General features: G+C 43.7%; 1 protein-coding gene across 4 annotated transcripts; it reads left to right on the forward strand.

Moving 5' to 3' along the window:
- The first annotated feature begins 5,179 nt into the window (after positions 1-5,179).
- On the forward strand, positions 5,180-25,824 carry pde7a (phosphodiesterase 7A). 4 transcript variants are annotated; one of them, XM_083995689.1, is made up of 12 exons: positions 5,180-6,270; positions 17,369-17,429; positions 20,288-20,377; positions 21,066-21,220; positions 21,332-21,395; positions 22,119-22,315; positions 22,656-22,787; positions 22,885-22,976; positions 23,182-23,326; positions 23,435-23,531; positions 23,708-23,788; positions 23,896-25,824. In XM_083995689.1, exons 1-12 carry the CDS (start codon positions 6,133-6,135, stop codon positions 24,165-24,167), a joined length of 1,524 nt encoding a protein of 507 aa, XP_083851815.1. In that variant the 5' UTR covers positions 5,180-6,132; the 3' UTR covers positions 24,168-25,824. The 4 variants fall into 4 exon arrangements, with proteins under 4 accessions (XP_083851815.1, XP_083851816.1, XP_083851817.1 ...); XM_083995690.1 differs by having other exon boundaries at positions 20,291-20,377; XM_083995691.1 differs by lacking the exon at positions 5,180-6,270 and adding an exon at positions 15,105-15,303.
- Positions 25,825-25,964: the final 140 nt, after the last annotated feature.

Genomic DNA, 25,964 nt, shown 5'->3' on the forward strand with positions numbered 1-25,964 from the left:
AGCGCTTTTTAGTAAAAAATGCAATAAAGATTGATGATTGACAAATTAAGAGTAGAGATGTCTTGGTGATGAATAGCCAATACGAACAGTGCAGCTTTTGAGGCTAGAAGCTGCCGTTTTAATGAGCTTGGTGTGATCCACAAGGTGTTATGAGTGTATAGTAAATGAGTCTCGAGGTCATTCTAAAGCCACAGAAAACTCAACATGAGTCGCTACACACATACAGTCACACACAACCATACTTAACAAAGGTCTACAAGGCCGTAAGAAAGATAGAAGTGCATATGGGACCAGAATAGAGAGCAGAGCAAAGGGTGCCATCTGTTCTCGTGTATGAATATTTCAGTTAGATGGAAGTCATATTGTATTCATACAGATGGTAAGCAGTCACTGCCTGTGATTTAAAAGGTCTCGGTAAGAATTCTCAGATGATACTATATATTTCTGTTTTTTTGTCCTAAAAAGACCCGCTTGAATGAAATATTTTATTTGAAAACATCACTGGCCGTCATAAAACTCTTACAGAAACTAGTCTAACTAGAAAATGAAGTCACTTAGCTGAAAATGTAATCCAGTAGAATATAAATATGACAAAAGATTAGTATTAATGCACTTGTGATTGTGCAGTTAGCAGTGATTCATTGTGAACTGGCCTGAGATAAAAAAAAATAGGCTAAATGGAAGTACTGGTAATTATTTCCCATATTGTAAAGTAACATCAAGGACAGAGTTCAGACTCGAACCTCTAAGTTGGACTGATAGTTCACTGTGAGAGACTGAACTTTTGGTGAGTTCACACTTGGGCTAGTGTGAATATGGACAGTTTAACTTAACAGTATTTGTATTGTGTAGAACACCCTTAATTGATAATTAAATGGGCTAAGATTTAATAGGCAATGAATAATTCACAATCGTATTCATCATCACAGCAAGAGTAAATGTAACTTGTTAATTCCCGGGGCACTGCACTAAATCTTACTGCAGGAGAAGAAATCTCCAGACTACACTATCATGAGACTTAATATTATTGTAAATCTAAATAATCTTAAATGAAATAGATCTACAGTGAAAAAAACTCATGCAAACCTTGTCTTCTTCTATCATTTACGTCACTGTTTATGGGATGAGCTCTTTCAATATAAATTGGATTACCAAATAGTGGGTTTATTTGATCAATTTAAGCATCACACTTTTGCCCAATGTCAGTGTTGACACAAGGGTGAAGTCAAACGGCCAGATTTCTTCATGGAGTTTTATGTAACATCCTCTCCCGTACGATGACGTAAAAGAGACGTCAGCCCATTCTTAACAGGCGCCGCTGCAGCTCCTGGTCATGGGAAACTGAGATGTGCTCAGCATTCAAGTCCATCTCTCAGCTCCAGCATCACACCCTCTGCACAATGTCTTGTCTCAAACACTTTGATTCAATGTGCAATGAGGGCGATTCCACATCCAGCAACTGGGTGTTTACACAAGAGTCTGGCTGCATTAATCAGGTTACGCTAAGGGTAAGGGTAACATGTGGGCAGCTATTATCATGAATCCTTTGAAATATACTCTCATGGATTTTTGAGGTCAACTGAAAATGTGTGGCGTCAAATCTCTGAATCGTTTTTCTTCTTTTTACCCTACACTAACAGAGAGGGCAGGAATAAAGAGAGGCTTGGAGAGGTGTCGGATAAAGTAGGATAAAGTTTTCTTTGATGCAGGAACGGTGTGACTTAATAGAGTAATTCCCAGAGATTTTGTGATTTATTCTGAAAATAGGTTACATGGAGTGTTATCTGTGACAAAATACACTTCCTCTGGGATTGTCCTACCACACATTGTTTAAATCTGGATCAAGTAGTAGGCATTTTAAGATGAACTTATTAATTCACCTTGACAAAGACATCCACACAAGAACTACCAATTTATTTTTATTCATCTGATTTTACCAAACCCAGTCCTAATTTATATTACAGTATTTGGACATTTAGATTCTACTAATAATTTTTACTTCATATTTCTCATCCCATCAGTGCAATTCAATAAACTCTAAATTTCAGTGCTGGTGAAAAGAGCATCACACTGACTCCACACCAGGATGTGATTGTAAAGCCCACTCACCTTTAACACAGTAAAATGGTGCTATCTAGTGGTAGAAAGAGGGCAGGTTATGTCCAGCGGATCCACTGTTGCCCACTGACATCACTGCTGCCGTCATCAGACAGGGCTTACACTGGGGCTGTTGCAGTTATATCGTATGATTCATTTCGCCTTTCAGTAAGTATGAATAATGTGGACGGAAATGAGATTTGTCACTTCACACACACAAAGAAGCAATTGATTGCGTTGTCGCACATTGGTGCTATGCAGGAATTAGTCATCATGTTTACGCTTCTTGAATTATTTTACACCTGGACCACATACTTTTCCATATTACACATCCAAGTATAGAACAGCTTTGATCAAAGTGCAAGTGTTGACACAAAGAGGATGTTCCAGGCTTGATGCATGTTCTTATTTGTAAACTGTAGGTGTGAACACTTTAGTGAATATAAACCAATTAAAAACCAGATATCAGTTTAACTGCACAGATAACATCTCATTTAAAACCTAGCTCAATTGCATCAGTGTTAAAATAAACTTGATACACTGTTATTAGCCTCATGGTTTTTTAATTCATTTTTTTCTCCACTCCATCTTGGTAAATGCTCTTTCTATTGCCCTTATTCGACAGTACAGTGGAGAGAGAGACAGGAAATGGGGAGACAGAGAGGGGGAATTACATGCAGGAAAGGGCTGCCTGATGCGGGATTCGAACCGGGGCCGCCTGCAGTGAGTATAGCCTCAACATGGGGCTGCAGCTCTACCAAGTGAGCCTAACGCCACCCCGGTAAATGCTCTTTTTGACCACAAGATGGCTCTACATTCACACAACAGTTCTTTTTGACATCTAATACAAGCTTAGTTTGCACTACTTTTTCTTTCTTTCAGTCCGTCCTGATGATAATTGCAAGTCACTTTAATGTAAATGGAGTTAACTGTTGTAAATGGACTGAATAGTTCAGATGAAAATGTAATTAATTAGTGGTGAAAAATGCTGTCAATTAAACTGGATGTGCACTAGCAGTTATAGCACATACAATTTAAGAAAAATAATACATGTGTGTGTCTGTGCATGTTGGGGTGGGGGATATACAGTGCATATAGAGAGCCCTATAGATGTTAAACTGCTGCGTTAGCAATGAAGCGCTGGATAATAACTCCAGGTAAATCAATTAGGGACTGCAAGGGAGATTACAAGCTGCCTCCTGAGAGCTCTCAGCAGAGTCTGGAGGGGAGTGAAGCACTTGGGGCAGCACAAGCAGATACAGTACCTGTGACCTCCAGGGGAATCAGCAGCAGGTATGCAGCTCACCTGTTTTACCAAAGCTCCTGAGGCCAATGAGTAGTTAAACACACCTGCCATACAAAGGTGTGTCCGTGCATGGTGCATGTGTTTGTTTGCGTGTGTGTGTGTGTGTGTGTGTGTGTGTGTGTGTGTGTGTGTGTGTGTGTGTGTGTGTGTGAATGTTGCAAAAGAAAGAGGGGGATCTGGAAGAAATTAATTAACAGAAATGCCTCCCAGATCTTTTCCTTGCATGCACACTCAGAGGAGTGAGCGTAAAATATGCACTGTCCTGCATGCCCACATGCGACATGCTATTGACGTAGTTGTATACCAGGTGAAGCACTTTCAGAGTTGTCTGGCAACAACAGGTTTGTAAACTGTGAATGCGAAAACAGTACCACCCAGTGTGGTTGACCTTCTGTGATCTGTTTGGAGCAAATACCTTTAACAATCAAGATGTGACATGTTAGTCATTTACACGTACATTTGGGAGGGGAAGGGGGGGGGGTTAACATCACATTACAAGGTTGTGTGTCACAGCCACAAGTATCCTATTAATTAGAAGCACAGTCGCTGCATTTTAATCTGATTTCCCCTTTTTCATACTAAAATCTGCAATTCAACTTTTTACACTATTTTTTAATCAAATATTCTGCTCAGGTTTACAAAGGAAAAAGTTGCAGGAAAAGCTACATTTAACAAGATATTAAATGCGAGCACATCTTGGCAGGTACTGGTGAGGGTTTGTGTGGCAGGGCATGAGTTGTGACATGCTTTCAGAGTATTACTGTCGCCTCTCAGGTGAACAAAATGCAACTGTTGTCTTAAATTGCTCAGTTTTCTTTTTTTCTTTTTGTGGTTTCAAATAGAAGCACTGCAACTGATGTCGAATTACTACAGTATATATACACTTCTAGCTGAGTTTAGTACTCTTTCCACCACCCGCAACCATCAAAGGGCACATTTGTTGTTGTGTTTTCAGTGTTGCCTTAGTTGCCTGGAAGGGACGCAGGCCCTCTTTGTGGGTGGGTGGGGTAAGGGGGACGATTGTGGGGAACTACATTCAGACCCATGGAAATGAGGGGTGGGGTGGGGGGAATTAAGCCTCCACTGGCACTAGGCCTGACTGTTGCCATGGCATATCTATTGCCCCCCCAGCATGGGTTTGGCACAGACACCTCCAGTAAAAATGTTCATGTGGTGCTTCAGTGCTGTATGTTTAGGCCAGCCTCACTTATCATGCTAAAAAAGCAATAGGCCGGTATCTCAAAGACATGTTTGGTGGAGACAGATAACAGCAACCAGTACATGCAGGCAATCAAAAGACAAACTCAGTCTATTTTACGATGCAAGCTGCGTGTGTCTTGAGTCACCACAGACTGTCATATGGAGCAAATTGTCTCCAGCCTAAGAGAGCTGCAGCATTTTTGCTGTATTTCCTAGACTACATTTCAAACTCCCGTTGAGTCTCAGTTCCCAAGTAGTATGAGTCATGAGAGGAAGGTAATCACAGGCAATGATGTGGACCGCTGCAGGGCAAGCCCCCTTGTGGAGGAATACCCTTGAGAAAGTCCACGCCGTCTGCAAACGACTGCTCATATAGGTCTTGGGATCGCCCTGGCCGCCTAGCCAATCAGCAACACCCTTTAATAAGCGCTACGGCGCCTTGTCCAATCAACGTTTACGTTACAACAACTGCCTCGTCGCCATTGGTCGAGCTTGAACAAGGGCGTTTTTTTCGCTAGCTCCAACAGCACCATCTCTGGCAGGTGGTGTGTGAGTGTGTTTTAAACCCATACAGTAGGCTAACGTTTAGGACGATATGTAGGTTAGTTGTAGGGAAATAAACACACCGTAGGCTGTTAATTTGACGTTTTTCGGTCGCTGGTTTTGCGTTACGTGCCATTGCGTGTCCGTTGAAGCCGCCGGAACCGCGGTGAATGAGATGAACGTCGGGGTTCCCCCCTCTCTCTCTCTCTCTCTCAGCCAGACACTTTCTTTCTGTCGTACGGTCAGCGGTGAATTAGACAACTGCTCCTTCATCATGCAGCCGTTGAGAAAAGACGGAAAAGCCCAACGTGTTCAGTCCATTTCACCACCGGTTTAAAGTGTGAATCTGGAGAAAAACCCTCCGCGGCTCCAACAGCGGCTGCTTGACAAGGTCCCACATCTCGGAGCTGCCTCACTTCAACCCACCGCCGGTGTTGCATACAAGATGATATGTTGATGACATTTTTTTGGAAGTGGTCGTGCCTTTTGTGTTTTCATTTCGGGATATGTGATATGCGGATCCGTAAACGCCACGAAACGCAAATGAGCGGACGTTTTTTTCTGCTTTGAAAATGAGGAAGCGTTTTCACAGAGACCCAGAAAATGGCAAGAAGGTCTCGTCGTCCGTGGGCCTGGATTTGAGTAAAATGAGAAGGAAAGGAGCAAATGCAACAGCAGCATGAATTTTTTTCCTACAGAATGACACCAAAGGAGGTGAAACGGTGGAGGTAGAGAAGACGCAGCATCAATGAAGGCGATCTGGGCAAGTTTTGAGTCGCTCATAATGAACAGAAATACTTTGCAGCTCGATAGCAGATCGTTTCCACAATATTGACAGATTTATTTTTTTTCCGGCTTGCTTGGGGGAGATTTTCTAATTCACCAAATCATCTATTTCCCCATCGCATTTGTTATCTTTTTCATTATACATTTGATATATATATATTTTTTAATATTTTTGATCCGGATCCAGCCCCGACTATTCAATGGAAGTATGTTATCAGCTGCCGGTTTTGCCTCTAGACAGGCCGGTTCCCAAGCATGTCCTCAGCCGGAGGGGAGCCATTAGTTTCAGCTCCAGCTCTTCTCTGTTCGGGGCTCCTGATCCAAGACAGCTGTCACAGGTAAAGATATATATTTTCTCTTTAAAAAATACACAAACTTTATCTTTATTTATTTTTTGTATGAGTTAGTCACAGCTGGTTTGGCTGTGAGTATCCCACAGGCCGCAGAGCCGGCACCTTTTTAACAAATATATCAATAATCCACAGGAATCTTGCAGGTGGTTGTTGGATATCTAGGCCCTAACACACACACAGTGAGCACTCACTTGCACAGATGCACGCAACATTTTCTTATCTCTCACACCTAAAACACACGCACACACACTAAGTAACCATCTCTTCAAACCACTTTGCATTTGTGCATGTTGTCTATAGATAAAGGCCCTCTTGGCTTACACTTTAGCCAGCAGTGCTGCTGGGACTAGCTGCATTTGTCAGAGGGAACGTGTCACTGATATTTATGATAACATCCCTTGACACATTGACAAAAGAAACATAAATCATTGAGTCATACTTGAACTTCCTGCTTTCTCAGAGTCTTGAACTCTTGGAAAAAAAAAAAACAACTGTTCCTCTGGTAAGCCAGCCTCTATATTTCTTCTCTGCGGTGACAGAAAACAACAGGTATAGGCCACAAAAACATTCTACATGTCATGGGGTCAGGTTTTTGCTGCAATACAAAGCATCCCCAATGCATTACCCAAGCGTTAAGTCTCTGTTGTGTACGAGCTTGTGTGTCAGAAGACGAAGTGTCCGTTATTGTTAAGTTGGACTTGCTTAAGTAACTGTGACACACAAGTGCCTGCAACCCCAGCTCAGAGAAAAGTTGCACATCAAGTCATGAGTCAATGTATGCCTTCACCACAGTGATACGCTTTTTAAATCATGAAATAACACCTTTTCTTCTTGCTTCGGTGGTTTTTGCACAAAAGCAGTCTCATCTCTTTGGGTCACGTCACGTCCCACTACTTTCTCATGAACAGAGACTCCCGGAGCAGCACAACAACTCCCAACACATTAACCCAGCCTTAAGTCGTTGTCTTTGACTGTGTGAGCGACCTCTTCAATGGGCTGTCCATTAGTGCTTTGTGTAGGACCCTGCTCCACATAACCACCCATGTGTGTCCGCTTTGAACCTACCACACCATCACAGGCAGCTTTGTCAGATACTTAATGCATAGACCTCCATATCATAGCATTGCCTTGGCTATCAAAGGACCACAATGCTGCTTCCCCCTCAGTTGGCTTCTTTTATCTCACTGGGTTATTAATGATTTCAAAAGATGTTATTAAATCTCCAATAAATTGGTTGGACTCTGACCATCATTCCCTCCATACTTGCAGTAGGTATCCTGTCACACCATCGTCACTGTGTCCTTTAGTCAGGAGGACTTGTAAAACTAAACTCTTGGCCTTTGCAGCCCAAAGGGGGGTGTTCCTGGCTATCAGAGGTCCTTATGCTAAGATGGAGAAAGTCCAACCAAGGCCTTATGCCACCCCGCTTGTCCTCCAAATGCAGAAGTCAAGCCATTGTCCGCTGGTCAGGTTGATTTCCCAGAGTTCATTTTCAACCGGCAGGTGTGAGATGTGGTGTTGTTACTGCGCTTCCTTGTTGCTTTGTTGTGAAAAAATGGTAATTTGCTACCAGCAGTGCACTCTGTAGTGTTAAGTGAGTGTCCAGTGAAACAGTTATAATCTGTATTTAATTTTTGTTTAATTTAATTTAATTTCAAGCTTTGCAAAAGAAAAAAGAAAAAAAGGGGGTAAAAGCGAGGGGTTTAGCGATTAAACATAAAGTCGTCATAGTCTTTTTTTCCCCTCCTCAACATTGGCAGAACTGGGCGAACATACATGCGCGCATACGGCGGTGTCACTCAGCCTTTGTCACAGAGCAATTACACTTCTACAAATATTGTGTTTCGGGCCCTATTTATGACCATAAGGGCGCATTTGTCCTTGGTGGCTGCTGTGTTTTTGTGTGTGGTTCCACAGGCCTGTTGTTTGTGGAAGCAGGGCTGGACTACCATTGCAGAAAGAGGCAGTTAGGCATGTGCCTGGGCTCTGTGGGCAGTGGTTTGGCCCACCGCCAGACTCACAGATGGCTGGAGTCTCAGTCTCTTTTCTTTCTCCGGCTATCTTGTTCTGCTCACTCACAAGCTCCCCTCTTTCTCTTTCTCCTCTATCCCCCCCTCCTCCTCCTCCTCCCTCTCCTCCTCCCCTTCCCCTGCAGATGAAGACATTTCCTCTTGTAAACAGAGGACGAAAGAGTAGAGCTGAGGACACGATAGACTCTCAGAAGAATATGTCACTGTGGTCATGGAATGCTTAGGATTGGGTGTGAATATGCTGTTGAAGAGGCGTCGAAAGCGTCGCAACGGCGTTAAATAAATGGGCTCATTTATCGGTTACAATGCTTCAATTGTTTTTAACACAAAACATGATGGCCGCTTGTTGATTAATTCCTAAAAGTGAAGTGGAAGATGATTTGCATGTTGCCTGTATATAGTGACGCATGCTTCTACCCTCTGGCTTCTCTGGAGTGAAGGGTAAACACAGCACTGAGATGAGGTTCATGCAGAAGTAAATGATCGGGAGAACACGCAAAGGGTTGTGTGGTTCCCATTTAACTAAAGTCACACACGTATTTGTGCGTAAATGATGGCACGGCTTGCACAAATATGAATATTTCTGTGCCATGTGGCTGGCCAGTCATGATTTGGTACTTGTAACACAGTCGCACACAGTCGGCCGTTCTGATGAGGCTGTGTGCAATTGACAACTTTTTCAAAAATGAAAAAGGAAAAAAAACAAGCGGAGATACAAGAATCAATAAACAGATGCACGATATTGATGTGGTCTGAGTAGTCACATGGCTTCTGGCGATAATGGGAGGAAAGCAGCTTTGACTGGAAACACTGATCTGTTGTCATCTCGCTCCGTCATATCACATTCGGAGATAGCATCGAGAGTACGTCGGCCACTGACCCCAGATCGACTCCTTCTCATTTCAGATCTTTAGGCACAGGAGATGATGATAGGCCCAGTGCGTAAGGGGTTGGAAGCTAGCGCTGCTTGTTTCATCCCCACTATGGATGTTTCTGTGCAGAGGCCGATAAGGAATACACTACAGTGCTTCTTTCTGAGGGAGTTACTTTGTTGATTTTAACTGAAGCGATAAGGTTTTTTTCTCTTTCTCTCTCTCTCTCTCTCTCTGCGTAGTGCCATCGGATTGACGTCGTTTCAGGATGTGGTAAGAATGCTGAAGGAGCCGTTCAGACTCTGAGCCTGGTGTTTCACAACCTTTCACAAAAAAAAACGTTAACCCCTGCCGCGCCACAAGTGAGGTCTTCTCAGAATTCTGCGCGAACGAGCTGGAAAGCATGGCCATTGTTTGTTATTAAGCGAGGATGTGCATTATTTGGTAAATATACTGGAGCCAAACCTTACATCCTGTCTTCATTTAAACACACACACGCTCTCCCCTCCTTCCCCTTGGCCGTCTGTCTCTCTCCGTGAGGGGCCCCTCTTATCACATGACCACTCTGTTTTTGTGCCGCAGTGTCGAGTGCAATCGGCCGTGAGAATGTGGCTCCGCACACAACACACTAACGGACACAGTGTCAGGGGCCAACTGCTCTGGCTGAATATTAATCATATTTCCCGTAGCGCTATAGACACCAGATGAGCACATACAGGAAGGGATGGTTTTATTAAGCAGAAGTCACCCAGTTGTCCACAGGTGCACTGTGTGTGTGGAGACCTGGGGTTTGTTTACCCTCCTGAGAAGGTTAAGACATCCAGAAGAGAGACAGAGAAGGCAGTGGGGGTGTGGGGGGCTTTCATCTGGGCCAGAGAAGTAATTAGAGCCTGGGGATGATGTTTGAAATGAATGAAATTCCTGCGCTGGGTTGACATTGAGTCTCCCCCTTCCCCCACCCTTTAATACTGCTTGTTTTATAGAGAACATTTATACAAGGCCCCTTAAAGCTCTCTGTGTAAAGAAGGCTTAAATCATTTTATGACACTTTAGCTACCATTAAAAAAATAAATGATAAAAAAAAGGAAACCATCAGTTGCAGATATGTTGGCCTACCGCTCCACAGTCATGCTGCTTTGGTCTCGGGCCACAACACCACCCTGTCATTCGCCGACCGAGGCACAGGGCCAGTTCACCCGGGGCCTCTCCTCCAACCAGCAGCCCTCTCTCAAACACTTGCTGCAGCTGGAGTGTATCAGAGTGGACAGTTCTCATAAAACACTCTTACAACAGGTAGACTCCATCTAGGGCTTTTGTGTATGCAGCGGCTGGTGCACAAACACACACACACACACACACACACACACACACACACACACACACACACACACACACACACACACACACACACACACACACACACACACACACACACACACACACACACGCACGCGCATACTCACTCACTCCAAACCTGTCCACATTTATGGCCTAGCACTCAGTTACTGGAATGTGCCGTCCCACACAGCACAGCGCTGTAAGAGGTCATAACTCAGAAGGAAGCTTTCAGTTTATGAAACCGTGCTGAGTCCTAATGCTTTTATCTTGTGAATTTACATGTGTGTGGTGTGTGCGTGTGTGTGCACGCGCTGTTTTGTTTCTGATACGTCAGTTTATAGGGATACTGCCGGCTTCCTCATTTGCTCGACCCTAGCTGACTTTCTGGCTGTTGCAGCAGGCCTTTAAACCCAATTTCAATACGCAGTGACATCATAAAGGCAGGTTTCATGTCTGTGTTTGGAAACAAGGAAGTGTGAGAATGCTGCACTGTGCACTGTACCGTTGAAATACCACACAAAGGTTGTAACACCACAATATCGGCTCGATCGCAACGGCGTGATGACGAGAGAGCATGTTTGAAGAAGCCACCGAGCTGTTTTGAATTTGAGATCTTGCGACTCAGCCGGTGCCTTTTGATTTAAACACGCAGACACACACTACATTGGTCTGTTTGCTTTGAGCAAACATTCATGGGAACAAAAAGCAGACATTCAACACACCTCTTTACTGGCAGAATTTCACCGTAGTCCAATTAGGTCACATGAATTGACATTTCTGAACCTTTTGTGATGTTAACGGTCTGTTTAACTGTGGGAGTCTGGGGTTTCTCACACAGTCTGAAGTTTTGACATCACGTGACCCCGTCCCCTGACCTCAGAAACCTTAGTGGTGTGTGACCCCCAGGCAACGGGACTAAGCTGAGATAAGTAACGGAACCATATGTAAACAAGCTTATGTGGAATTGCAGGGAGCACAATAAACAGGCTGTTAGAAGTAAACCCCAAAGAAAGCGGAGTTTGGCTTCTTCTCAAACTGCTGTGAACAAACACACATTGGTTGCAACTAGGTGTTCAGCTAAAGGCAACCAAAGCAGGTGACATGTTTCCATATATTCCTCAAAAATAAGTAAGAGTAAATTGTAAAACAAATAGTTGAAAATTACTTCACTGTGTTTTGTTGGCTGACCACTCATGGAAGCAAAATTAACTAAATAAGCTAAGGTGTGTGACTAACTTAAAGTGATATGCCAACATTTTTTTTTTCGTGTCTTGCCTCACTCCTGAGTCAATGACTAGCAGATAGACACCATCCTTTCGACTGTGCGTACAGTAACAAGAGAGATAGAGCCGTATCGCCTGTAATTAGCTTAGCTCAAACGCTGGAAGTACATAGGTAGTGATAGCCTGCCTCCTACCCAAGCCGAAATCAGCAGTCAGAAGCTGATTTCACTTTAGCTCTAAACTCTGTAAATAATATATCACTTTATCAACATTTCAAACATTTTTAGGCGAGAAAGTAGCCGTTTAGCAGCAGTGTGTCGTTAATTTGTCTAAATACCAGCTGTTTACAATTTTGTTCGGACGAATTCGGCGCTACTCAAGCTAGCCGTTGTGACCAACGCACTTCTGGTTACTTCCGGTTACTTTCACAAAATAAAACACCCATTGCCTTACAGAAGCGCTTTTACTTTGAAATAGGAAGCTAACCTACCCTCGATGTAGCTAGCTTGAATCAAAATAAACCGTATTTTTTGACCGATCTCGTCCCGTTACCGGCATTTGACCGCTCAAGATGCCTTACCGGAGAGTTTTGTCAGCTCTGAGACAAAGATCGGTCCGTTTAGAGTTGCTGAAGAGTGTCCCTGATGACTTTAGGTGGAGGCAGGCTACCATTACCAATACACTTCCAGCGTTTGAGCTAAGCTAATTACGGGCGATACGGGCTCTACCTCGTTACTGCACGCACAGTCGAAAGGATGGTGTCTATCTGCTTGTCATGGACTCTGGAGTGAGGCAAGACACGTAAAAAAAAAATAAAAAAATGTTGGCGTATCCCTTTAACTACATGTGCTACTGAGCTACATGTGTCTTTATTTGACTAAATATACATATATATTCCTGTCTTGATTACTAATACTAGGAGAGTACTTCTGGGTATCACTATCCAGGATACGTCAGAGATGGGTAGATGAGTTCCTTCCCTAATAAACGCGAGTCAATTTCTTCCCTTTTACATCCCAAATTTTGCATGAGCCGGGAGAGAGAAAACCACCACAGGCCGACAGATTGGTAGAAATTTTAATCCCAGTCCTGCCTTGGTTGATGCCAGAGGCTGTGGGTCAAATGCAAACTGGCAACCAGTAAAGCTCAACAGCGAAGCCAAAACATAAGTCCCCAAAGCTGGTATTTCTCTAATGGCCACTAGACGCTGGCGCCAAGAAGCAGAAATCCATCTGACTCTCTCCTGGAATCAAAAGTTTTTCCTCCAAAAATTTCACTGTTTCGTTTCTTGTCTGCGTGTGTGCACCAGTGGTCAATTTGAAGCTGAATCATCAGGAGATTTTGTTCAAGGCTTGTTTGATTAAGAGATGTCTGTCTCAAGGTACTTGTTGCTTAGCTCCACCCAGATATCCTGAAGCACTTTTCTTTTGTTTATGGCTCTTAAGACGGACAAAGATGGTACTGGTGATGTCTCGGGTGTTTTTTATTTGTACTTTTCTCCAATCGGCCTATGATCAACTGGCACATCTCCATTAAGCTGGATGCCTTTGCTATGACACACCTCTAAGCAACCATGATCAGAACCAATGATATGGACATTGTGCCGCCAGTATTTCTAGTCGCTGTGCCTGTTGTTTGATTGTCTTTGTATAATCACACCATTTAGTATTTTATAGAGTAAAATACCAAAGTCTGAAATCAATTTCAGCTGCTCAACAGTTTGCATCAAACAAAGGAATAAACACTACTGTCACCGACCAGGTCAATATCTCCTGTAGCTGCTCCACAGTCAAACCTTTGCTATAGCCGGCCTGTGCAAAGGTTTTATTGTTAGCACAAAGAGTTGAGCTCTCTGTAGTTTATTGCATGAAATACACATATTGAGTTAGTGAGTTCACCAGGAACTGAGGATGCAAGACAAATAGAAAGCAGCACAACATACTGTTTCTAAAAATCCAAAACAGGCTTCTGACTTTCATAATGGGATAAAATGTTATCCTCCAAATTTCAGATGCTGATACCAACATGTGGGAAACCTTGAGCTGCCTGTCTAGTCTGCTCCAAAAAAACGAAGACGCATTTTAAAAAGGAGATCAACCACTGCCGCGCTGCATTCCTAATGTTTCATGTGATTGAAATTTCTGATTAGTGTGTGCAAAGATCAGAGTCGCCAAACTTATAACAAGCCACGTTTGAGAAATGACACTCCTTAGCCTTTGACATTCGGCATCTCCCTTATTTCCCCTCACCCTCAGCTGTGAAGCATGAATGCTCAAAACACGCAGCTTTACAAAAGAGGCTGAAGTTAATATCGGACCATGACGGGAGCACGGGTGGATGGTTTCGTGTGTTGGCACTGCAAGGCATGGCAAAGGGTGTGTGTGTGTGCGTGTGTGCGTGTTGTCGGCCGGCCGTTTTCAAGGGTAAAACGTGACTCAGACTTTGCCCTCCATTCACAGAGGGAATGTGACATTGACAAACTCCTTCGTACAGCTCACAAGGGAGCACATGCCGGCATCCACTTCAGTACCAACTGGTGGCAGCACCAATTAGAGAGAGAGAGTGTGTGTGGCGTGTAATTGTGTGTGTGTGTGGCGTGTAATTGTGTGTGTGTGTTGCAAGCTTCGGCCAAAAGGTTTGTTTGGGCAAGTATTGGCAGGCCTGGTCACTTTTTTCATTCCCAGCCCTAGAGCCAGAATTATGCAGTTCCCACGCATGTTACAGCCGATACCAACCTTCTGACACACAGACACACACACACACACACACATACACACACTCACTCACAAGATCAGACACACACACAGCCCATGCGTACATACACACAATCTATAATACTCACACTAACCACCGGTGCTGTGTGTAAACACAGAGGCCTGTTGACACTAAAATACAGCTTTGCAGATTACCCACCCTGAGTCGAGCTGTTTGCTAGCCAGTAAAATATTAGCTTTGGATTGGCGGCTGTCATGAGCTTAGAGGACAGACAGCGTCAGGTTGTGTGTGTGTGAAGGAGATTCGCAGCAACCCTAAGGATATGAAATAATGAGTGTACATTTGTCTTTGCATGTGTTTGTGGTCTGACCAGTCGACAGTTGCCATAAAACGATCAGGAAGATGTATCAGCCTTATCAATGTGCTCTATATCATGGGTTCACAGTTGGAGCATGTCTGTATTTCTGTTACTTTTCCACCAGTTTGCTCATGTTCACAGTTTTTAGGAGACGTAACTTCTAAACTCTTTCTGCTCATGACGCCCGGCCCGCAGGTTGGTCGGTGTGGGGGTGGCCAGAGTAAACTATGAGCTCTCTGTCCAGTCAGCTCCTTTCTCATTCAGTCATCCAGCAGCTCAACAAGCTGCCGTTCACCGGGCCAAACTCTAGTTAACCACTTCTCAACCACCAGTCTGTGGCACTGGACGGCCATTTATTGAGTCCCTCAGGGAGCCATGCGGCCGGTGATGCCGGCTGGGTAACCCTAGATGAGGGTAGCCCCAGAAGGGAGACTTGAGAGTTAGTCTGGAGTCGGGCCAGGATGTGCAGAGTGCAGAGAGAGGTGAGCCAACACCTCAGTGTAACTCGGAGCAGCTGTCTGTCGACAGAGCAAATATGCAGTAACCACTGTTATACTTGTTACAACTACCACTGTGCTCGTGACTCTGCGGCAGCCACATCTACCTCCTGGTTCATACTGTTGGCACAAAATGGTGTTGTAGGCACAAGTGAAGATAAAACAAGCAACTTATTAAGTTTAATTACTACAATCTTTTATTTCTTCCCCATCCCAGGTTATAGGAAGCACCCTTATTCAACAGATAAGTGATATTGTCAGTAATAACTTTGGCTCCAGGAACCTTGTTTCATTTTATGTGTTGTTATATTTGATGGGAACTTTCACTGCATGTTGACCCAGTATAGATGACTCTCATATTTATATTGTAGTGCGCAGTAGTTAAGGATATAAACAGTAAAGTGTTACACCAGGAATCATTTGTGTTTATATGTGTTTGAACATGTTTAGCGGACATCACTGCCCTTTCAAGCGTGGAACAGCCATGATATCACAAGCCGTCATGGATGATGAGAATGACACTCTGAAAAGATGACCTTCTACTGGAGGGGCCGACCTTTGGAGGACAGGGATAAAGAGTAGCATTTTTTGTGGTGAAAACTCTTCTTCTTGACACCTGAGATCCACCACTTTGGTTCAAACATGTCTGCTGCGGAGTATGGGGTGAAGTGACGAAAGCTCAGATGCAATGGTGTGATCAACAGTTCCAAATAAATGAAACAATTAAAGGTGTACAGAAATGGCCGTTTGTCCTGTTTGTCGCGCCGAGTTGTCACGAGCTGCAACACGAGTTTACCCGAGTGAGGAAAACGAATTTGATTGGTCGTTATCGAGCGGGCGGGATATTCAAAGCTTGGGGCGAGCCCGAGCTCCGTGTGTGTGTGCGTGTCTCAGACGTTTGAATGACGGATGACGGATCCAATATCAGTGGCTGATGAATCGTGTACAGGCTGACGTATAATCCGTGCGCCTGCATTATCCAATGCGAAAAAAAAAATACACACTTTCATCCCGGATTTACTCAAAAATAGAATTTTGCACAAAGTTTGGCCTACAACGTCTGAAAGATGAGTTATCACATTAATTTTATGACCCAAAGTGGGCTCAAATTCAATTTTCTTTTCTGTACACCTTTAAACATACTAACCCAAGGAAAAGAAATTTTAAAAAAAAGTCCAAATCTACATTTAGATCAGTGAATAAACATTTCACAGATGGTCCCAAAAGTTGGACATTGACACCCTTTGTAGCTACTTTTAAAAGAAGTCTGCTTGTGATGTAGCTGCCAGAAGTGTTTAGATCGTCACATTGATCTTGTAAGAAAGGAAAGTTGGACATAAAGTCTGTTTAAAATGTTATAAATGATCAGGGCCGCTATAGAAATGTATCAAATACTCTGCTGTGGAGGAATGAATGAATGAATGATGATGTGTGGAGGTTGTTGGCTCCTTTTAAAGTAATTCAAATACAAATTCAAATTATATTCACCTGCTGATGTCATTTGAGGAAGAAATATTTTTCTAAATATTCTTTTGAATACTTTCTGAATGTTTTGCCTTTTTGTACTGTAAAAATATCACTGGTGTGGGCAGATCTAATTGGAAAATGGATCGTGGAATAATTTCTATTTATGGGAAATGTTCTCTGAGTGAGTGTGTGTGTCTGTTTGTGTGTATGAGTATGAGTGTGTGTGTGTGTGTGTGTGTGTCCACATCACTCAAATGTTTCTCACATGACTGATAGCAGCAGTGCAAGTGCCGTATCAGGCTAATGATATGGAGCTGGAACATGTTTTTCAGGGTAACAGTTTATACACGCACGCACGCACACATACGTGCACACACAGTAGATTACAACCAACGGTAGCACTGTATTACACCACCTTGCACTCATAGCTCTGTGAATGTTTTAAAAATGACTTTATTTTGTGTTGTGTTTGGGCGATATGAGGCTGCGACATCCACCAGTGGGATTTCTTATGTACATAATGTTGTATGATATGAAGCTTCAACAGTTACTGATGATATTTTATTTGTTTGTGTTTGTTCAGAGACGAGGGGCCATCTCCTACGACAGCTCTGACCAGACAGCACTGTACATCCGTATGCTAGGTAAGTCTTTCCCCTCTCTTTACACACGCGCATCCACCAGAGACACACACAGACTTACATTTTCCAGACATCAGTAGGTTTATCTCCTCCATTATCATGTCCATTTCTAATACACAATGGCTTTAAAAAAAGGGAGAAAAAAAGTAGCAGGATGGGAAATGGATGAATCAGAGGGGGGAGAGGAAGATGTAGAGATTATGAAGAGACATGGACGCACTGGAGTGCACGTCCATAGTCCACCCAATCCCCGGCCTTTTAAGCTCAGGTTGCGTCTATCTGTAGTGTTTAGTGTCTTTAAAGTTTGATCAGAACAGGATTTCATTTGAACCCTAAACAGACTAAAGGCAGAATTAGGTTTTTGTGTATATGTACATGTGTGTGTGTGTCCATACCCTCTGTGCATGCGTCTGTGTGTGTGTGTGTGTCCATTTGCCCAGCTGCCCTGAGCGACTCTAAACAGGATAAGCAGTTTAGAAAATGGATGGGAGGGTGGAGGGCTCATAGCTCTGTGAGGCAGATGGAGCCAGATGCGTCCAGGAGGCAGCCAGCCTCGGCTTCCCCGTCGATAAGGTTATTGGGGATAGTGGTGTGATTAGAGGCTGGTTGCACCCCTGACATCAGTCCACCAAACACACACACACTCACACACACACACACACACGTGCAACTCTCACCCTCCTGATTCATAGCGCTGATGCCGTCGGCCGGGAGAGAGCAGAAACAAAGAGGGAAAGCAGAGTTGCTCACAGTGTTATCCTGTCAGCGCGGTGAGTAGGCAGGGAGCGTTTAATAGTCGGGGCAGTTTAGGGCTTACTCAACGTCTTTTGTTGAAATCCTGTAATCCTGTAGCTTTCACATTATATTGCTTGCTATACTTTGCTCCTCTGCAGCTTGATAATGCCCGGGAGTCGACTGCTGCCACGTGCGTCTAGTCAGAATAACAGCAATTTATCGAGCCGACATGAAGGAGCTTTAGCTTTTTTAATCATTTTACTTGGCTAAGTATGATGGCAGGCTCGTACGTCAGCGGGCATAAAGCATCTGTCTCTGTAGATTTTATATTAAATTGTGTGTGAGGAGAGGCACGCTAATGCAGACTGGTGTTTGCGCGGGCCAGGGTTGAGTCCGCCAAGTTAATGCTGATGTGCTTTCAAATAGCAGGACTCAGAGCTTTCACCACATCAGTTAATAATGACATGACCTACATCCACCCCAGAGCACCAGCACTAATGCACCGCAGGGGAAACATGCTAAAACACACTAATCACACAAGCTGACACACACACACACACACACACGTGCTGAACTGTAGCACATGCATCTGCAGATGTGACAGATGTATTTACATGTGGGCACATGCACACACGCTCACTGTCTAGGAGTGCATGAATTGTAGAGTTTTTTTTTTTTTTATCCCTTCGGTCATAATTTAGTTTTGCACGTGAAATGCCACTGATATGGATGTCACTCTTCCACATTCATACCAACAGCTTTACATACAAAATATCAAAAAAATAAATAATGTTAAGCATCATTATGCCTTGAATTGTAATTCTTAGTTTTTGGTATTTTGATAGGAACTTGTGTAATATTCAAACAGCTGTTCTCAAGTAAGTAACATGCTGGTTGGGGGAACACACCTGTGTGGCTGCTTTGAGTTTAATCCCAATGCGCACATGACACGATCAGAAGCGCCGAGCTGGAAACAACATACCATTTGCACTGTTTAGCACCTTGATCAGTAAATCGCCATATAGCGTCTTGCCATACATACTGTAGAGTGTTGCCTTTGCCTGGAACGACACACTAGCATTTTTTACTGCATCAGCGTCATAGCACCATCCTGTCACCTCACTGCTCCCGACTGCAGTCTCCAAGCAAACCTGCTCCTCTGCCTGACTAATAAAGACCAGTCATAGATGGACTGGAGGTCACTCTCAGTGGCTCCGAGTACTAATAGTAGAGCAGACCGTCCTGACATGGCACTGCATGCTCAGCTGTTTGATCACATTTTTTTTTTCTCTTCTGGGAATGTGGGAGCGTGTGTTTGTGTGTGTGACTGTGCCCGCATATGGATGATACGCAGCAGATTGGGTCAAATAGTATTTACAAAATCACTACCCTTTGCTTATTTCAGCTTGCTTTTACCACACTGAGCCAACAGAGAGACAAAGCTTTGACTGATAAATATGAGATAGATGATTTCCATAACTCTAATGAAAAGCTGAAACATGATCATGGTGTTTTAAAAAATTTTTTTATAACATGCTGATTTACATTATGGTTAATACATATCCATTTACATAGTAACCAAAAACCAACAACACCTTGCCTATTTTGCCAGAGATCAATGGCTGATTAGTTTGCTCATATTTAACAGCTCCCATGAGGCCTGGACACACATTCTTTCTCCTACAAAAGAATCCATTGTTTCTCCTTGAATGAAGCCGTACAGTTCAATTTATTTTGTACTTCCAGCATACAAACAAAAATAAAAAGTACTTTACAAAGAAGTTAAACAGAAAGAATGGCAGCCAACACAAAAGCAACAAAGCGTAGTTTAATATACATTTCTATTTATATGTTTATTACCAGAAAACCAGACTGAGTTTCAGCTTTTCAGAGGGATCAATGACAGAAAATCTCTGTTGTTAAAAAAAAAAAAAAATCTTGACTTGTGCTTTATGTTAAGTCACACTCTGTTCATTTGTCCTGTAGCGATGTCCTTCAGCAAGATAAATACCAGCAGATAATGCAAAAACATATAATTTGTAAATACTACTTGGCCTAGCGCATTCACACACTTTTTCTTATGAATGAACATGAATCTTGAGGAAATAAGTGCTGATTTCTTCTAGGAGATGTGAGAGTGAGAAGTCAGGTTGGATTTGAACCGGAACGAAGAAGCTCCCACCCGTACCTGTGCATCGACTTCCGGACTCTTCACGGTGAGTGTGAGTTACAACCGGCTGCCTTGACTCTCCATTATCAAGCTGCAGCTCTACACACAGTTTGTTCCTCTCTGGCAGGATTGACAGACGTTTGTGCGCTGCTCTCACACAGTGTTTCACATGACGATAAAGGCCGAGGCGTGCCTTAGTGTAAACCTTGTGAGACGCCTGTTATCAAAGCATTGTGAATAGGTGTGTGATAAAATAACCACCTTCACAGTCACTGAAACCTTTTTATAAAACAGTCAGCTACAAAGAACTTGTGTGCGCATGTATACGTGTGTGTGTGTGTGTGTGTGTGTGTGTGAGTGACATTCTAACCCACAAGTAATCCTACCTCGTGCTGACGTGTTTCCGGATTGCAGCCACGGTTTATTCAGACACAGTGCTTTTGTGTGTGAGTGTGAGTGTGAGTGTGTGTCTGTGTCTGTGTCTGTGTGTGAGAGACCACTGACAAAGCATGTCTGCTGTGTGATCCCAGACGAGAGGCTTATTGAGTGGGCTGCTGTGTCAGCAAGCGGCTGTTTGTATATCGCTGTGTTGGTGTCAAACCTCCATCCAGTTTGTGCGACCCAAATGATTCTCCGAGCCTAATGAGCTTCTGGAATTAAAAAAAAAAAAAAGTTTCTCACATGTTACAGCTTTTGTAAAGTATTTCTGTGCGTGTTGGTGTGTGTGTGTGCAGCTCGGCTAGGCTGTGGGTCCAGCACCGCTCCAGAGAGGAGGGTCCACAGACTGCTCAGCTTCCAGAGGTACCTGCACTCATCCCGCCTGCTGCGAGGACTCCCCCAGCAGATCCCGCTCCACATCCTCGATGAAGACTACACTGGACAGGCCAGAGTACGACACCCACCACCTCTGTTTAATCAAACCACACTGAGACTTTGTCTTGTTGGGACTTCACATCACTAACTCTCTGCCTCTTTCCCCCCCTCCTCTCCTCTCTTTTAGTGCATGCTGGAAAAAGTCGGGAACTGGAATTTTGACATTTTCCTCTTCGACAGGTTGACAAACGGTAATACATGATCTGAAAAACTGTTGATAAGTTGTTCTAGAAGTCATGATAACAGAAGTAACGCAGCGCTGAGTGAGGAATCAAGGCTGAGCTCAGCTTCAGATTCAATGGTGCCATCTGTTGGAGGAACAACATAGAGGATTTTACTGAAGGAGAATGAAAACAAACTGAATCAGTACATTTTACTTTGTAAATAGTAGACAAAACAACCTCATTTGATGTAGTTTTGGTGTCGTGTTGAAAAAGAGGCAGGATTTATGAGATCTTCTCCAGCTCAGCTGCAGTGGAGGTTGATGATTTCACAATGTAAATAGAAAGTTCTGCTGACAGGCCACAAAAAGCAGCAGCTTCTTTTTACACTTTCTTGCTCTTGAACCTGTTTATGTTCATATATGGAGGATATTGAAAGTGATAGACGTTTCTTCACTGACAGCAGCCTCATTAGATCAGAATGTGCTTCAGCCACAGGATACGCTCTGCCGTGTACGTGTCTGGACATGTTGGCTGTGAACCTCAAAAACAAGAGAAAAGGACCACAGCGCTTACTGCTTGAGAGAGAATAATGATTAAATATCACGATCTGAGAGAGATGAGAAGAAGGCGAGTTAGGTTTAGATAAAGTAGATTTATGTTCAACCCCGCACTTCTCCCTTTTTGTTGCGTGTGAGTGAGATGAGACCACATGAAAGCAGAGTGCTCAGTCTGATCCGTCCTCTCGTTCAGGAAACGGCCTGATCACCTTGACCTTCCACCTGCTCAACCAGTACGGCTTGGTGGAGCTCTTCCAGCTGGACATGGTCAAACTCTGGAGGTTCCTGGTCATGGTCCAGGAGGACTATCACAGCGACAACCCGTACCACAACGCTGTCCACGCTGCGGATGTCACACAGGCCATGTACTGCTACCTGCAGGAACCCTTGGTGAGGCGCGAGGAAGAACCTGTAACTCGATTGGTTGTTGGCCAATACCTGGGCTGCATGGATCTGCTAAGTTTAAGGGGAAATCGCTTCAATTCTTTCATTTCTGTTTATCTCTAAATGAAGTGTGTTGATCCAGCAGAGTGGAGAGTTTCCTGAACAACCATTAATCCATCTGATGAATGTTATTACATGGGTTTTACGTATAAATCTCCTACAGAGATTCTGCATGAAAAGTTGCATGAATATCAGTTTATAACTGGATCTGGAAGTGCCTCAATCAAAGAGCATTTGTATTTAATAATCTGTCATCATAATCTTGTCTGTGTATGTGTGTGTGTAGCTTGCAAAGTCTTTGACCTCCTATGACATTCTGCTGGGACTGATAGCAGCTGCCACTCATGACCTGGACCATCCTGGGGTCAACCAGCCTTTCCTCATCAAGACTGACCACTATCTAGCTACACTCTATAGGGTAAGACCTCCCAATATAGTCACTGTTTAGCTTGACAGGATTTACTTTATCTTTGTCTTTATCCGTCTAAGCACAATCTCTCCTTTTGAACTCCCAGAATACCTCAGTTCTGGAAAACCACCACTGGAAGTCAGCAGTGGGTCTGCTCAGAGAGACTGGTCTGTTCTCCCATCTGCCTGCTGAGGACAGGTCAGTCTGACATTGAAATGTTGCTAAGCAACCCCCCCAAAAAACCCCGCTACACACTGTGCTAGATGGCACACAGTGGAAGGTTATACATGTCACCTCAGAAAGTTATTTCAAAGGACTTTTCTACTTAGTTGTACAAAGACAATGGCAACACGAACCTTGAAAGCAGATTCTTTATAAATGAATGTACTTTGTGACCCGTCAGCCTGAACCTGGAGAGGGAGTTGGGCTCTTTAATCCTGGCCACGGACATCAGCAGACAGAATGACTACCTGTCCAGGTTCCGCCTGCACCTGGACCAGGACAACCTGTGCTTGGGCAACGGCAGCCACCGACACTTCATCCTGCAGGTCAGCTCCCACCTCCGTTGGACATGCACCATCCTGCGTATTAGCAAAAACCTGTGGGCTCATGTTTAATTTTTATTTGTTTCTTTTATTCATTCTCGCCCTGTGCAGATGGCTCTGAAGTGTGCAGACATCTGTAACCCCTGCAGACCCTGGGAGCTGAGCAAACAGTGGAGTGAGAAAGTGACAGAGGAATTCTTCCAACAAGGTTAACTTCTTTTCTGCTGCTGGCTCATGTTTCTCCTTCATTTTGCTCCTTTAACTATTGTTATTACTTTAGTTCCCTGCTCGTTCAGTGTTTATCGTCTATAATTCTGTTGATCACACTTGTGCTGTAACATAATTGATAAATTTGTTGTATTTAATTTCACTGCGCTCCTGTAGGAGACATTGAGAAGAAGCACAAACTTGAAGTCAGCCCACTTTATGACCGAGAGAAGAACACAGTCGGCAACATTCAAATAGGTGAGCAGCGGTTTTGTATATTTGTTGTATTCGCCTTTCGCCAACATGTTGTTGTTGATATTTATATTTAGCCTTAATCTCCATCTGCCCCCTGTTCTCCTCCCCAGGCTTCATGACGTATGTGGCGGAGCCGCTGTTCGCAGAGTGGGCCCGTTTCTCCGACACACGTCTGTCTCAGACCATGCTGGGCCACATGGGGTTGAACAAGGCCAGCTGGGGCGGCCTGCAGCAGGAACAAACCTCCGTCTCCGAGGAGGCGGAGCCCAGCACGGCCGGCGCCGGCGCAGAAGACGTTGCCGCCCAAAGAGAAGGCAACACAGCTACAGCCGCAGGAGGAACCAGCTCCAAAGAAATACCTCAGGGAAACAGAGAATCCTGACACTCCTGGTGTGCCCTTTCACCTCAACTTCCTGACCCCTGACCCCCCCCCCGGCCTCGGCCTCGAGGCCTCATCACACACTTGCGGCTCGGTGGGGCATCTGACGGCCCGCAGCCCGGCCGCTGCCCCGCCTGATCCCTCACACCTTTGTTTATGTTTTGTTGCTTTTGCCTCCCATCTTGATAAACCACTGATTTTATTTAATTTATTTAATTTTTATTCCTCTTTTTTGGCATAGAGCAATACATAGATACCTCATTTGGCTACTGCTGTATTTTCTGTTATTTGCTTTGTTTTATTTATTTGTCCACTGTAGTTTTGGCATTACTGACTGAACACACCACTTTTGTGTTGGTGAACCTTAAGGGGAAAGCAGTATAAGAACTGAAGAAGACATTTTTTTTCTGGTATTTTGAAGTGCCATTTGAAAACAAAGATTTGAAGAATGATCTGAACTAAAATTGACTGAGACAACTGGAGTATTCAGACATGAGACCCTCCTAAGACTTTAGAGTAATGCTGTGTTGCATTTGTGTTAAAAAAAAATCTTCCTCATGTAAAAAAAAAAAAACACAAAAAAAAAAAGAAAAGAAAAAAAAATGTGACAAGCCCAGTCCTTTTGCTGCCTCTACGAAGACTGTTTACGCATCTCCTTGTTTGTTGTTTCTTTCCCTTGAACTGAAGTGAATCTTGTCGGCTCCACGGTTTGCCTTCGAAGCACAGATGTGAAGAACCACTCGTTTGAACTGTCATCCCACTGTTGAAGCCATGAGCAGAATCTTATTCAAACACACCAGATGCCATAAGTAAAAACACCCCCACCTGTGCTGAAAAACGTGGTCTTGCACTCACAAATAACGACGGTGTCGGGTGTTCAGCTTCGTCTCCATGACATCTCCGAGACATCCTGCGAAGGTATTATAGAAATTAGCCCTTTTCCTGATGTTTCCGACTCTCCCGGTGCCGGTTGAACTTGAACCCGCACTGGAGGATCAGTTACTCACTGCACACGTATCTCACCTACAACTCCACTCAACGCAACTCGACTCGCTCAGGGTTTTGCCAATCTCTTATTCGGAGGGAGAGGGGGAGGAGGTGACTGCGGGCGATGCAAGGTTGTATTGTGTTTTTTTTTTTTGTTCCTGGCTAGGATCTACTGAAGGAGACTCTTCCTCTCTGCAGAATGTCTCTCACAGCCACATGCAACCTAAAGGACTGCTCGATTGATGCCTTATAACTATGCACAAACTATGCTAAGTGACCAAACCAACTTCTGTTCCCATCAAGTGCATGGTGTGCTTGTCTTTAAATGCACTGTCCAATCCCTTTGCCTTTTTGTTGTGAGGAACAACTCCAGCTGTCCTTTTTTTTTTTTTGTACGGAAACAAAATGGTCGAGTGACTTTGAACATTCCATTTCTTTGTGTTTGGTTTGTCTACTTTGATTCTGTATAGTGGCACAAATTGTGTTTGTGTTTAAACATTTTGAAAGATAACAGGTGCTTTTCTTACTTTAGCTGATTTGTATTTTGCTGTAAGTGCTGTAAGACTGTTGATAAAACTGTTTACAATTTGTTGCGACAGCCATTTTTGGGAAGACTTAAGTGTCGAGCCAGATTTTGTAAAAGCTTTGCTGTATTGACCTTTTTGATACATGCCTGTTGCAGTTACAATTTGAATAATAAAACCTGTTGTTGACAAATGTTTGACACACAGTTAAGAGTATGTACTCAAATTATAAAAGGGGATGTCTTTTCACACTTATATCCTGCTAAGTTAAACTGTAAACCAGAAGGCA

This window comes from Trachurus trachurus (assembly GCF_905171665.1).
Source record: "Trachurus trachurus genome assembly, chromosome: 20".
NCBI lineage: Eukaryota > Metazoa > Chordata > Actinopteri > Carangiformes > Carangidae > Trachurus > Trachurus trachurus.

Excerpts from the sequence above, each read along its gene's own strand:
- pde7a (XM_083995689.1), top strand. The coding sequence starts at position 6,133 with ATGGAAGTATGTTATCAGCTGCCGGTTTTGCCTCTAGACAGGCCGGTT. Across the intron at positions 6,271-17,368 it reads ATCCAAGACAGCTGTCACAG|AGACGAGGGGCCATCTCCTA; the intron begins GTAAAGATATAT and ends GTGTTTGTTCAG. Across the intron at positions 23,327-23,434 it reads ACCGACACTTCATCCTGCAG|ATGGCTCTGAAGTGTGCAGA; the intron begins GTCAGCTCCCAC and ends CGCCCTGTGCAG.